Here is a 15,258-nt window from a genome sequence, read left to right as displayed (position 1 = left end):
GCTCACGTAGCACGCCCATTCACAAAAGTGTTTCTTCTGATTGTATGGAAGGAATGCCTGACAGAGTTAATACGCTTCCTCCATACAGCGTCAGGTGCCGTGTACCCAACACTTTTTTTCAACATATCAAAAAGAGAGGAGAATTTACATTGAAATTTGAGCATCATTTTCTTCAATGTGTGAACTTATCCTCGACCTTATAGCACAGGAAACCATCTCTAAACTCAGGTGCAGCAGGTGTTTTGTGTCCCTCCCATTACGTGTTTGGTTTAATTCAGCTGAGATGTAGAGTGACGCACAATAAAGTCAGCCATACAACATGTATGGATGTGAAATAATGTGACAAAAGCAAAACAGTCACTGTTCCCTTACAGTACAAGACAAAGGCATCTCAGTATGTGGCAAGAGATTTGATATGAAGACAAAAAAAAACAGAAAAACAGTTGATAGAGTTTCCTCGGTGCCTTTCCAATTTTTCAATCCTCTATTATATTAATGTTTGAGGAATATGCAACAAGTCACATCAGGGTAAGACCAAATAAAATGAATAAGATTCATGAAGATTAATTAGTATGTGATGCTGTATAGCAGACAGAGCAACTCCAGTCTCTACAAAGTGGCAACAAGTACAAGCATTTCCAGTTAAATTTCATATGTTAATCATATTTTGTGTTTTATGTGTAGAAGAAAGTAGGGGTGTGGGGGGTGTGGGGGGGGGGGGGAGGGGGGGGGGGACTTCAGCTCCAGTTGGAGCAAACTTTGAACCAAACCCCTAAGACAGGTGTGAAATATTATACTCATTAAGCAAGTCTATGTAACTTTTGAAAAAAACTGCATGGCAAATACATTCTCTTACAAATGAAATGTGATAATCACTCAATTTATTGATTTTACTGTTACAGCCGTACTAGGTCTGGTGTGACCAGCAGCTTTTGGTGGCTAATATTTGCTCATGTGCACATATTTGTTCACTGACTGCAGTGGCTGCTGTTCATCAAAAGTTACTTAGCTCTGCTTTAAAGCATTCATTTTCCTAGTCATGAGGGAATGTGCTGTCAGATATTTTCAGTGACAAATACATAAAAAAAAAAAAATCAGTTCTCAACAAATGGGAAATAAGATAAAGAATTCCAGTTAAATCTGTTGAATCAATAAAAACTGAGAGAAGAAAATATTACTAAATAAAGTTGATCTGGCAAGAGAAAAGGCAAGATATGCTCAAGTCATTGATCCTTTGTGTATTCACTATTTTGTATCATTTTAGCCTCCATATGTTTGACAGCAGTGACATGAAGTAAATAAAGTGACATAAAGTAATACATGATATGGCATCACATAACAAGACAAAAGTAGAGAACATGATTGATAATGATTTGTTTGCTTATAATCACTGGATATTGTCTGGTTTGATCCAAAAAGGCAATAAAAAATGCCAAATATAAAGTCTAATAAAGTCTTTCTTAATCATGAGACAAAAAGGCATCAGAACGTGAGTGAAGTCAGACCACGATCCAACTTAGACAATATAGTCAAATATGGGCAGAAACCAGACCTTTCATGTGCACCAGTGCAAATTAAATACTGTAATGATGGTTGTTGGCAAGCAGTAATTCAACAGAGTTGTGTTCTCTTGTCTGAGGTTACAACTGTGTTTTTTCCCTGTAACGAGACCCAAAGGCAACAAAGAGACTGATTCAGAGTTGAAGGAATGTTAATGCATCATTTACTCTGCTGTCAATCGAGAAAGAGTGAAATCCCAATGCTTCCTAACACAATGTCCAGTTACCAACACATTAATTCAAGCCATTACATGATGATTTTTAATTTTTTTCAAATTTTGCTAACATTTGGCTCAGGTAGGGTAAAGAAAACTGGGGTTTTTCAAATAGTAGCACACCCCCCTGATGTTATAACATTTGTTGATATAAGGCTTTTGACTCACACATTATTCACGAGCGCACACCTCAGAGTGTAAAAAATACTCTGAATAGAAAAATCTTTCTTCAAATTAGATTAGCTAAAAGATTTGAGACAAATAAATGTTGTAATATACAAGAAGCTTATTCCACCTGTGAGGGTGTTATGTCAAGTAACAGTTTTCTGTTTTAGTTTACTGTAGTTTTTACAGTCTTTTCCTCGCCACCCAATAAATTATCACAGTACCATGAATGTACGTCACGCGTACATATTTGAACATAAACACACACGAGCATAAAGAGTCCTGCACAGACCTTTAAAAGGTGTTTGGATTTTAACCCTCCTCCTCCTCTTCTGTCTTTCGTCCCACACACACAAACAGCCCCTCTCCCCCCCTACACCCCTCCCCTACAACCCTCCCCCACCCCCCCCCCTCTTCCCTGCTTAGCGTCAGTCCGTCAGAGTGGGTCAGGGGGGTCAGTTTGCAGAGCGTCCTGTCCTGCTGCTTCGTGGAAAGCGGTGGACTTTGAGGTGTTTCGACAGGTGATCACTGCGGGCAAACTTCTTCTCGCACACGATGCACTGGTATGGTTTCACTCCAGAGTGGGAGCGGCGGTGTCGGGAAAGCTCGTCAGACCGGGAAAACCTGTGGAGAGGGACGTGATTGATTAAATGTTTTTAAATTATAACAGATATCGAGCATCTTCCTAACAATATACTGTATCAGACAAACTTTATGTCTACTTTTTCATGTTTAATTATCTAATCACAAGGGTTAATGGTAAAGAACTGACATCTTACAAAGGAAATGTGTGTATTGATTAGTCTATTTGAATGCAGTTCTTCCTATATTAAAATAAAATAGAAAAAAAAAAATTTAGTCATGCTTCAAGCTGCCAAACAGCATACAATAATGTCATGTGGTTTTATGTGAGGGTAATCTGAGAGGTGTGACGCTATATGTGTGTTTTGCCCTGTGTCTTCGCTGTGAAGTCAAAGAGCCCTCCCATATTTAGCTCAACACATGAGCACCGCAAATCCCAGCCTGGTCTATTCTTGTCCCGCTCTGCTCTGGTCTCTATGGAGCTTTGTCCAGCTTGGATATCATGATAGTGAAGGGTTAAGTGGATGATACAGTGGTGCCTGTTGTGCATGCGTGCACAACTTTTTTTTTGTGTATATTTTAGTTAAGCTGTTAAAATGGAATTAATCTGTAACACGGCTTTGGTTCCAGCAGCAGGTTGAAGACATGGAGGTGATAATTCACAGAGATGTAAAGACGTCACTCACAGTTATGTCAAACCATTTCCTCTCTAAGACGAGGATTACACAACATGCTATTCATCATTTTAACAGCCTGGTAATAAAAGAAGATAACACGTTTTTTTTTATAGCTGAGCTGAAGTTCAAAACAAACACAATAACAGATCTTTAAAATCTGCATCTCTACTGTGAGCATTCACTCTGCTAATGGTTAAATAGACTGAAAAATAACTACGTCTGAGAATAACTGATTCTTGTGACTGTTACATCCTGATTCAAGCTATATCCGATTTAATGTGCTCCTTCATTCAACTCCTTCGGCTGTTCTTTGAACTTGGAGATAACTAGTGCGCCCTGTTATGTAAAGCACGCCTCTGTCCACTTTCTCAGTGTGAAGTGTTCTTTATTCAACACGAAGCTGCTCCTGTCTGAGCCACTTTGTAACCACAGCCAGCACAAAGACAACATGTCAGGCCGCTCCCAGAGACTTGTGCTGTAAGAGCACAGAGTGGGCAGAGACTGAATTCACTGTGGTTCACACTGTTTTCATTATCCTGAGAAGAAACAACCATGACTTCAGTTGTGTTCAAAAAGACACGCAGCAAGTCTGAATCTTTTTTTTTTTTCCAGCTCTCCAGAGAGGTTTCGCTGGAAAGTCTGCTTCTATGCTACTTGATGTCATGACTTAAGTTTCCAGTCTCCAGAGGAGCTAGTTTAAAACTTTAAAAGTGGTCTAAACGTAAAAACTATTAACATATTAACATATCATGCCCATCATATCATGATTATACTTTAGTGTGAAAGGTCATTTTTGCTTTCTTCTTGCCGACAATGTGGTTTTTGTTGGGTCTTGTGCCAAACAAACATGGTCCTTTTACATCTAGAGATTCTGGTTTGTTGTCCAGGGCTTCTCTGTGACAACACAACAATGCCTAACAATGTTGTGATACATCATAATAATGCAGCTCCTGCAATTTGGATGTTGTAATTGGCCAAACCGCAAATAATTATGCAACGTATCACATTGTTTTTAATCATTATCCAAAAATGTCCTGCATGTTTTACAGTCTAAAGCCATGTTGCTGTTTCAAGAGTCATCATTAACTCAAGTGAATGCAGTGGAGCTATTCAGTTACACAGTCTCTGAGCTTCGGCACATGCATCATGAAATAAAATAATAGACACAACAAAATGCCAAGACTTGGCTTAGCAGTTGAGTGAAGCAAGAAAACTAGAAAATGGAAAACGAGCAGGTTAACTGTGGAGTATGAGTCCTGCAGATCAACAAAAAATGATTTGCATGTGTAAGAAAACCCCCTTATGAGTGCACAGCATGTTGAGAATGCTGTAGGCGTATACTGTATGTTACCTCGTCAATGATCAAGAGAAGACACAAACACAGAGGATTCACTCTACAAGATGCAAAACACAAGTCTCGCAAAGCAAGAAAGACCAGGCTGCAGGTCACAGATATGCAAACATAATTAAAACGGTACAGCGCTGGAACAATTCTCTGGTCTGATGAAACTAAAAACAGCTTCGATGAAAAGAATAAGAAATCAGAAACAGCTCATGATCCAAAGCCACCACCTCCTCTGTCAGACACAGAGCTGGTTCTGTTATGGCTTGTTTGGCTCCAGTGGAGCTGGTTGCAGCACATGGTGAATGCAGAGGTGCAAAGGAGCCGTGAGCTCAGCTTCAACCAAAACCGAGAGTACAGACAGGCCGATGCTGTGGAATCATCAGAGGAACCAGATGCCCTCGTCAGTTGCCCTGAAGTCTTGTCTTTGACAGCATTCGAAGAAAGGGCTGGCTCAGGCTTGCCTGAACCACCCCTTAGTTATGTTATAGGCCTATATGGCCGGGGGACTTCCCATGGTGCACTGAAGCCTACTCTGCCTCTCTCTCTCCATTGTGCACATACCCCATATCTCCTGTCGTTTCATCTCCTCCTCACTATCTGCAAGTGTTTCAACCTCTAGCTGCAGAATCTCCCCAACTGGTCCGGATCAACACCTGCTGCTACACATAATACAATTAGTCCTATTATCAATATTATTATCAGGAGCTGCTTTGAGGTGTCAACCTCAAAAGAAAAATGGCAACTGACAACTGACAACACTTGTGAGCTGACGGTCCAGACCATCAGTCACACTGCTGAGGAACTTATAAAAGTTGCTGCTTCAAAGTTGCTATGTTGCTCCTATGAAAACACAATAACGAAGGCCGTGTCTTTGTACAGCTTCCAATCATTTAAATGAATGAAACAGTAACTTATTGATCCTGTGACGCAACTTAACCTTTTTCTGCAAGCAAATAGATGAACTGTACGTCATGGCCATTGTTGCTGCATAAAAGCAATATGAGGAAGCTGTGGTATTGTGGTTCTACAATAGACGACTGATTGAGCCTTGGATTGCTATGAAATAATGCTTTAGCTGTAGTCACGTGATTTTCATGTGAACTGACCCTCTTTATTACATTAGACATAATCATATGATCCAATGTTGATATTAAAATCTTGATTAGTGCAGCTTTAATATCAGTAAATACTTTAAGGTTGTTTGAAGTGGTGTTTTCTTTTCTTTAAATTAAAAGGATTAGCATGGTTTCATAATCTACATCACCAACAGCCATGTCCTTATTAAAAATAAAAATCTGAAACCACATCAGTGTCTTTATGTTCTGCTTTATGTAACAGTTCATTTGTTCCTCGCTGTAATTACACCCTAAAGCTGTGCTATATCAACTTCATGCCGGGGCATGATACAAAGCATGTACAGCTATTCTTCTGACTCACACTGGGCCCAAGACCAACTATAACATACTGCAGCGGGGAGGAGCTTTCAACAGGACTTACACAAATAGACAGCCTGATTGTTCTTCAAATCCACAATTTCTGCATCAGATCTATCAAGTGCCAGTTCCCCCTCACAGCCAGCTGTCTCCCCACACACCGATGCCCTCTCCTGCTGCAGCTGTAAGGTTTTACCACTCTATATGTTCCAGGCCTGGTGGGTGAGGTCACTAAGTTCATAGCTCCAAGTGTAGAGGGCACTTGTGTTGATCACTTGAGTGTGTGTTTTTATTTTCACGAGGACTGTGGGTTTTGTGCCTTATGTCCTGAGGGCAGTTTGGTGTGGCTGTAGCACGACACATAGTATACATATTAGTGTGGGCGCTGTGGGAAACACATACACAGGTTGTGTTCAAGCTTGTCCCTAAACTCTGCTCTGCTGTCAACAGAGCGTAGTGAAAACAGGCTGTAAGGTGGGGCGATCAGGTTGGTTACACACCTGGAAATTTACAGTAACAGATTCTTTTTTTCTCTCCTCCTAGTCGGCTTAAAGCCCTTTGTGACTCCTGTCGCTGTGTGTACAAGTGGCTCGATTTCAGCTGCGCGTACATTCAAAGAAAAAATCACATTAATGCATGACTGCACTAATCAGTGGCAGAAGTTTGTGGCCTTGTACATGCAAAGCTATTTACAAGCAACCATAAAATTTTCCATAAGATTTTTCTCCTTAAACCAGAGGAGCCAGATTCAGTTCCCCTTTTTTGTTTATTAGCAGGACACCAGATCCTTTCCAGCTCCACAGAGGTTGCCTCCAACTTCGCTGACCCCCCTGTAGAGGTCAGAAAATGGGAAGATAGATATTTCCCAGGAGGATCGATAACACATCATTATTGTTCGATGTGTAACCACTCACTTTTCCTCTCCCTTCGCCTTCTCTGTTCAGCTCTGTGTCAGAATCTAAAGCTACAACAAACTGTGACAGCTTTGTCACCACCCATTCCTCAGTACAACAAAACAAGCGTTGTAACAGTGAACGTATCAGCTGACAAGTACAACAAGCCGCTGCCCCGATGACAGACGTCAAGTAAACACATCACCACTGTGTTTTTACAGTAAACTGTTTGGGTTTGATCCCAGCTGTCCAGCACACATCTCCATGCAGGTCTGAGCTGAAAATACTGTACATGCACGCCTATGTGTGTGTGTGTGTGGGTGGGTGGGTGTGGGGAGTGGAGGGGGGGTTGTCCTGCATGTGTTTCTATAAGTATTTACATGTGACTTTGACTGTGCATCCAGATCTGTACATAATCTGAGCATAATCACAGTACACAATCAGAGAGAGAGAAGGAGATGAAAGTGTAACAAAGCTCTGCAAAAAAAAGAAAAACTGTTTGGCAAGGGATGAAATATAACCTTCATCCAGTTATAAAGTAGAAGTCCAGCCAATGAAATACATTCCAGGCGAGTTCAGAGCAGCCAACACGTGGATCTGAAGGTTACAGAGGGTCAGGGGTGCCTGACTCAACCACTCACCTCCATTTCCTGGCCCAGAGGGAGCACAGCAAGGAGAGGGTGACTGTATAATACAGCATACTGCTGCTGTCATGTAAAGAGGATGCAAGTGCAGCTCTGGGACAACCAGGAGTATTGTATTTTAAGGTCAGTTGAGAAAAAAAAGAAAAAGGCACGATCCTCAGTGTCTGCAGATCATAAAAATACCAATGCAATCCTTTCAACAACCATCATTACATAAAAGCAAATGTCTCTCAGTTGGTTTTGAACTGACAGCAGGAGTGCAGGGGGGTTCAAAAGAAAACTGACTGAAAGAAGACACACATATCTGATTTATACTTTCCCAAGAGCTGTTAGATTCACTAAGGTACATAAAGGTACAGAGCTCGTTTTGAATCTGGAGAACTCAGTATGACTGGACACAAACTGCAATACTTGTGTTGCACAAACAGGAGCTGCTGTGCAATGACTCATACAAGGATGTAGTAAAAATACAAGATCTGAATTAGTCAGTGGATTAAGTAAGAACTCAAACAATTTCTATCTTAATTCAGGCATCCTGACATGACGCATTGTCTAATAATGGACATTACAGGTATATACACATGTCAGGCCAGAATAACAAAGTAACGCTACCAAAATAAACTGCATCTTCACTGAGTGTACTCCTATTACAGGACTCTGATGACGACATATTAGTCGACACATGATTAGAGTGTTTGCACTATAAATGGCAACGATTCAGCAGAGTATTTGCATATTGCATCACCTTTCTGCTTTGTCACGTTGCACGATTGCTTTTTTTCTTTCCTTACAGTTCATCTCTGTGTAATTTGGAAGTTCACGTGTTTGAAGTTGCCTTGCAAAGGCAACTTAACACTTAAATGCCCTCATTTGCCGTCATGCTGAGTTATATAAGAGGATCGATGCCACTCACATGTCTGCGGAGTGACAACGGAGCCAAGAGCCTGGAGCCAAATAGCTTAGCTTAGCGTAAAGACAGAGGGTAATAGCTAGCATGGCTGCTTCCAGTAACAAATCTGCCCAGCAGCAGCTCTGAAGTTCACTAATAGACACCATACATCTGATGTATTTAATCAGGGCAAAAACTGAAAAGTGAAAACAGCAGGTTGTGGTTTATACAGTTTGTGTACGGAACAGTATGAGCAGCAGGTGGCATCCTGGAGACTGGACAACCTCCTGGTGAAAGTATGAGAGTGATTTAAACTTATCATCTGATTTATTGCAAGGCGGTGAAAACATGTATTTCCCCGAATGCCTCAAAACGATTCCTTTACATGCACCAGCTAGCTTGATGCAATTTTACACACTTAGGGAAAAATGTACAACTAACAGATCTTATGCTTAAAAAAATTTATTTACCTTTGGTCAGCCTAAAAAAAGAACAAGCTGTTTAATAAGATATTTTAACTTCTTTTTTTTCTTCCAAGAAACTTGATGTTATGTAACATGCTTGGATATGAGCCCTGAAGCGCATTGTGTCAGATCCTAAAGATTTGAAATGGCTGCAGGTGTTTTCGGGTGACTCCACTAAACCTGATTCTAGCTTTGCCCTTAAACTCAGTCCTTAGCATACTTAAACCTTAACCACTGTGTTGGCCCGAACTTAACCTTCCTTCAGTCCAAGGGCACACACACACTAAAGACACTAGAGGCAAATAAGTGTATAGAAGAGGAATCCATTGACCAACAGATCAATAGGTGACAGTTGTACTTTGGATAGACAAAGTTAAAATGGGGATTTTATTACTTTGATGGGAGCAAAGATAAAAGGAGGAAAGAACCTCATTAGTTGGCAACCAAAGATCAAAAATGTATGATGAAAATGAATCGTATGATGTTATGCTGCTCGACTGATTTGAAGAAACGTTGGACTTGATCGTGCCAGTGTTGATCCAGTGTATCCCTGCTGCACAAACGTGTGTATGTGAAGTGGTTGCAGACAGTGAGCAAACAAGTGGAATAACTAACAGGGGACAAAGTCTGAATGCGACTTCAAAAGGCGCTCTATCTAATCTAGAACTCCACCATGGTACAAAAACACACAGATAATGGGGCACACTGCCAGCCTGAAGGAGAGAACAGACTGTAACCATCCTGAATAGACTTGAACACAACTTCCATGAATATGGGCCATTCCCTCCCATCCATAAACTATCCAAACAGAGCATCCTGGATCGTCTTGTCGTATATTTAACAAGTATTTCTGCCTCATAAAACCTTCCCACTGTAAAACAATATCTTGGTCCTTTTAAACAAACACAGGTGATGACGGAGGTTAAAGATGTCAAAGCATTTGCTGTCTCTGTGAAAAGGATCAAAATATTCCACCATGAATGGAATAAAACAAGACAGCTGAACAGTTTAGTGTGCTTTGCACCTGATGGCTGAAGATGTTTTGTTTTTGTTTTTTTACCACAATCTCGTCTTATCTGTAACAGCCCCACAATAAAAAGCACAGTTATTACACAACAAACATCTTGGAAGTTGATAACACCGGTTACTCTGTGATCTCTGTGGTGCAGATAAATTACATAGATCAGTTCACTCTGCAGGTACATTAGCTGTAACTGCATCACTCTATCTTTTCATCTCCATCCGCTCATCCTCATGCTCCCCTGACATCCCTTTGATCTGATCTACGCTGCAAAGTCAGGAACTGTCTAATTTAGCTCTGATATATATTCACCTCTCAAGATAATGACCAATCTCTCTTTTGACTCGTTACCTATATGGATCATTTGTTCTGCTCACCTCCATCCACAGCCGGGCCATGTGCAGGCGAAGGGCTTCTCCCCCGTATGCCTTCTCAGGTGGGCTTTAAGGTGGCTGCTCTTGGTGTACATCTTATTACAGCCGGGAAAAGAGCACTTGTGCATTTTAATAAGGTCTGCCACTGCGTTCTTCTGGTACCTTTGACCTCCACTTAGGACCCCTGCAGCCGAACCTCCGCCCAACCCACCTTCCCCGAGCCCAGTGGGTTTGGCGGCAATGGGCACCGGCGCAATCCTGACAAATTTTGACGAAGCGGCATTTCCCATTTTATTTGCGCCATTAATGTTTGCTGGGGAAAGCAGCTGAGGCACCAAGGCAAAGGTCTGCCCCTGGATGTTGACCAGGAGCTGGGCAATTTTGATATCCGACGGGGCCTGTGCTGGGTGGGATGGGCTTTTCTGGGGTTGGGTTTGCTGGGTGGCGGCGTCTGATATGGCACTGGGGTTCGGTTCTTGTTTGATCTGAATGGGCTGGATCTGTAGGATGACAGGAACACCGGGGGTGACGCCGGTACCTTCTGATGAGGCAGGCGATGATTCGCCGTCCTCCTCTTTAATCCCATCAAATCGACTACTAGAGGGACTAGTTATGCAACCAGCATCCACTACTGATGGCGAGCTGTCCATGTCCGATGCGCATGGTGAATATTTGGTCTCTGTGTAGCTGGAGAGGGGAGAATGAGCCACAGGAACAGTCTGATCTGAGTTCTGTGACACTGATACAAGTTCTCCTGCTAATGTCCTCGAGCCTTCGGCCTCTGTGTCCTCTGATGTTGGTGACATCTCCTCATCGCTCCCCTCCTCTTCTTTCTCCATGGCCACCACCATGTTCTCCTCCAGGAACTCCTCTATCTCCTCCAGGGTGGGCTGAAAGAGGAGAGCCGCCGGGTCCTGAAGGTCATCAAGGAAGACAGGGAACTCATAACAGTCCTCTTTGGCCTGCTGCTGGAGGAGACTCAGCCGCTGCTCCCTCTTGGACTCCCAGGCCAGACCCATGGGTAAAAGCGGGGCAGCCAGAGACGAGGACGAGGAGAAGGTTGGGGAAGAGAGGCATAGAGAGGAAGAAGGAGGAGAGGAGAGGGAGCTGCTGCTGCTGCTGCTGCTGCTGGCATTAGAGCTTAATGAAGTGCTAAGCGTGGTCTGTGAGAGCAGGAGGTCCAGCAGGCTGTCCTGACTCTCTCCTCCTGATGAGGAGCTGCAGCTGCCACTGCTCCTGCTGCTCCTGCTTTCATAGCTGGAGCTGAAAACGTGCTGCGAGGTTGGCGATGAGGACTCGGGGCTGGAGCAGAGGGAGGACCGAGGGCTGGAAGACTCACTGAGGTCGTCCTCGGAGAGGCGAGGCGAGGTGGAGACCGCCACCCCTTGGTAGGGCTGGTGGTGGTAGATGCATGCGTCGGTTACCATGATGCCTGGCGACACGCCACCATTGGCGTGGCGACAGAGGCAGTTGTAGTCAGACCCCGGGGAGCCGGTGTAATACAGGAAGGTCTCCTCACCAAGCGGCAAGTGATCCACCATTCCTGTGCGGATGGAGGCAGCTGACTCTGGTCTGCTCTGAAGATCAAGCTTGAATGTCAATGAAAACGTCTCTCTTCTTTCTGCCAACGGAAAATAATTAACATTCATTAGAATGAAAGACATTTATCTTCACATTGGGACACATGTCAGGCAAAATTATACTATTTTTATACAAAAGACATATTTTAATTAAAAATGAATTACGGGTATTCATAAAGTCAGATTTCACGGGTTCTTGTACTCCAGTGGAGTTATGTAATTACTGATCCAACACCAAAATCTTCAGTTGCAGAAATCCTGCATGGCAACACATTAACACAGTCTGACTTCAACTGGGAGGTTAATATTTCACCAAACATTCCTACATGTTTATATGAAAATAAGTCAACCAGCAGACTGAGTGTTTTCTTTTTTATCATCATAGGTCCGTTTGCACTACCTGCTGCTTTTGCAAAAAAACCCAAAAAACTCTGCAGCTGATGGCACTTCAAAAGGAAAGTCAACCACGTGTGAAGGAAGTGGAATTTGAAGACTGTGCGTGTGCGTGTGTGTGTAGACGCTGCAGCTGCTAGCTCAGTCTTCAAGCTGACCATGTGGAATCAGGGGTTCCCATTTCTCACCACCTCTAACATGAAAGCCACGTGGTTGTGCTGTCATTTACATGTTGTTTTTCACCAATATCCCTCCAGTTGCTCTAATAACATTAAACATGAGTACGACCTGTACATTGTTGATACACACAGATTAGAGGAAATACGCAAACTGAAAACTTCCTACAGAGGAGCAGAGGGCAAAGTCACCAGTCAGTCAGTGGAGGATCAGCAGATTTCAGTGGGATGATGAGTGAAGGATTTAGTGTTTATTTTTATCCATCTAACAGCCGAGCAGACAATGCACCACAACTACACTGGCACGGATTATAAAAATGCTTCATATAATAAAATGGCTTTAAATGCAGTGAGTGGCTTTAAGTGATTGAACATGACAAATACAATCCATTTTAAAACCTTAAAAGGCGGCACGTGCATTGCATGAACACCGAAAATAAATAATAAAATCACAAATACTGAAAACAAAATGATTGTGCGCCCTCTTCTGTAAAGCTGAGAAGCAGCGCTTTTCTCACTGAGGTGAAGTCCAGAGAGGTCCTGACAGACTCCAGATTTAATCATGGACATTTCTGTTGTTGTTTTATTTCTTTCTTTTTTTTTAACGTTCTTCTGATTTTGAGTCAGAACACTTGTTCATTAAATCTCTGTTGTGTCCTCTCTTCAGTGTTGTTATGTAATTACCGTCCATCGCCAAAATTCGTCTCTTTTATGTGATAACAACATATGACATCCAGAGCTACCTTGTGAAAAACAAACAGAAAAAAAGTTTGTGGATAGAGTTTTTGGGAACACTTCGGCTTGGTCAAGTCTTAAGTCACTTGCCCTAGAGTAAACCTGCCGCCGTCAAACATCAGAGAGGCTTTGACAGTGAGATGCGCTCCTGCTCTTCACCACGCTGCATGAATAACCAGTTATGGAGCTTAACTCGGGATTTGTGGTATGTTCGAGCCTGCGGGCTGCGACGCAAAGTCAAGTCACAGTGACTCCTGTATGCTATAGATATCAACACTGCTGAACACATGGCGGATTTTATAGGCTCTGGCTTTCTTTTACTGAGAGTGAGAGGGACGCAGCCGCATGCATGGGGCATATAGTCTCGCAATCGCGTATGTATAGATATCGCATTTCTCTCCACTCACTTAAACTGAGCCATGCTTTCTTATGGCTCCACTATGAAATCACACCAGCGTCCCCACTTCATGCACTTACCTATAAATGGAAGGAATCCAAAATTCCGCTCCTGTGCGCTGAGAGCTCCTCTCCTGAAAGTAGCTGTCAGTGCGTAATAGCGCGTAATGGCAATATAACCCCACTACACAGTCTTTGCATAGCTGTATACCTCCTCTCTCTCTCACTCTCTCTCTCTCTCTAACACACACACACAGACTCTCTCTCTCTCTCTCTCTCTCTAGAGGACTGGTGGTTCGCTTAAGCGTCACATGAACGGAGCTGTGTATGTTAAAACCAGTAAAATCAGGGGGTCGGCTCTTGAAGGCTCGCCTGCTCGGCACGCCGCAATTGGCCCTCGATGAAGGGAGGCCGGCCTCAGGGTCCAGCGTCAATGGAAAGAGGGAGTGAGTGAGTGAGTGTGCTTGCGTGTGTGTACATGTGCTAGTGTGTGTACATGTGTTAGTGTGTGTTTGTGTGTGTGAGAGAAAGTGTGTACTGTATGTGTTTGAGTACTACAGTACTTACACCTGAGCTTAAAATGCCATTACCTTCCTTTAGTTTTTCATATAGGCACTCCATACTACAGCAGAGATTATTATTAAAGTGTGTGTGAAATTAATATGGAGTCCTGAGAAAAGAAATAGGAGGACAAACATCAACATGCTGGTTCATAACAGTCCTCTCTGATCCCTATAAGCACACTGCACTTTTTTTTGCCTGATACACATGACCATGTCTGAATAAGTGACTGAGTGACTGAGGGAGCCATTGAGTAGGTAAGTGAGTGTGTTTACATGCTGCCTAATAACATCAGTAATATAAGTTTTGCTTTCACTCCAGCTGAGCACACCTCATATAAACACCTCCGCTGGGCCAGAGTAACTTTTACTGGCTCCAGCCTAATTTGATTTGCCTGCGTACGTTAGATTACCTTTCAGTATGTTTGGATAAATGATCCACTTTCAGCCTGCTCGTAAACATCAGGAGTGTTTCAGTGTGTGTACTTTTATATAGCACACAGTCACTGGCTATTATGCTGTGGATGCACAGTGACACACTGAGGAGGTGTGTTCTGCCTGACAAGTATAAAGGTACTACTACCGCTACTGTTACTACGAATGTTGCCAGTGATACAATTACTATTACACTGCTACTAATGTCGATTCCACTAATACAGAAATTCCTGTTGTCACGACTGTTATTATTACTGCACTTGTAAGATACATTTCCATACACAAATGTAATGTATTTGCATATACTGAGGTTGTAGGCCTACTGTATATCAAATCTAAACATACAGTAGCCTATGTAAAAATATATATATATAGACATTCGAAAAATCTCATACTGTATGTTCAAATATATGTTTAGCCCATACATAATATTACACTGGAGAGATACAGTATATCACACAAACATTTATTAACCCCAAAGCCTGTCAACACATATTGATACCATTTACTGTGAGTTCTAAAAGTCAGTGACCAGTTTTAAATACGTATATGTAAAAAAAAATATATATATAGAAAAACACATTTTAACATACATGTTGTTTGATAAACTTGCATAAATAAATTCAATTCAATGTGCCAATTATTAATATACATAATCTCAAGACACTTTAAGATCATGGTCATGACCTTTCTTGAATGTATAGGTTAATGTTAACACAAAG

At 42.3% G+C, this 15,258-nt stretch overlaps 1 protein-coding gene across 2 annotated transcripts; it reads right to left on the bottom strand.

The window, feature by feature from the left end:
* Positions 1-716: 716 nt before the first annotated feature.
* On the bottom strand, positions 717-13,840 carry LOC310989201 (Krueppel-like factor 15). 2 transcript variants are annotated; one of them, XM_083976182.1, is made up of 3 exons: positions 13,623-13,840; positions 10,265-11,882; positions 717-2,563 (listed from the first exon to the last, which is right to left on the bottom strand). In XM_083976182.1, the coding sequence occupies exons 2-3, from the start codon at positions 11,800-11,802 to the stop codon at positions 2,395-2,397; spliced, it is 1,707 nt and encodes a 568-aa protein (XP_083832308.1). In that variant the 5' UTR covers positions 11,803-11,882; positions 13,623-13,840; the 3' UTR covers positions 717-2,394. The 2 variants fall into 2 exon arrangements, with proteins under 2 accessions (XP_083832308.1, XP_083832309.1); XM_083976183.1 differs by having other exon boundaries at positions 2,425-2,563; positions 10,239-11,882.
* Between the last annotated feature and the right edge of the window lie 1,418 nt (positions 13,841-15,258).

This window comes from Trachurus trachurus (assembly GCF_905171665.1).
Source record: "Trachurus trachurus genome assembly, chromosome: 7".
In the NCBI taxonomy this organism is placed as follows: domain Eukaryota; kingdom Metazoa; phylum Chordata; class Actinopteri; order Carangiformes; family Carangidae; genus Trachurus; species Trachurus trachurus.
This window is presented reverse-complemented; position numbering and strand designations above follow the sequence as displayed.

What these genes read in the sequence shown, in the direction of transcription:
- LOC310989201 (XM_083976182.1), bottom strand. Translation starts at nt 11,802, where the DNA reads ATGGTGGATCACTTGCCGCTTGGTGAGGAGACCTTCCTGTATTACACC. An exon ending in TGGCCCGGCTGTGGATGGAG is followed by an intron (nt 2,564 to 10,264) that starts GTGAGCAGAACA and finishes CCCTCTCCACAG; the next exon opens with GTTTTCCCGGTCTGACGAGC.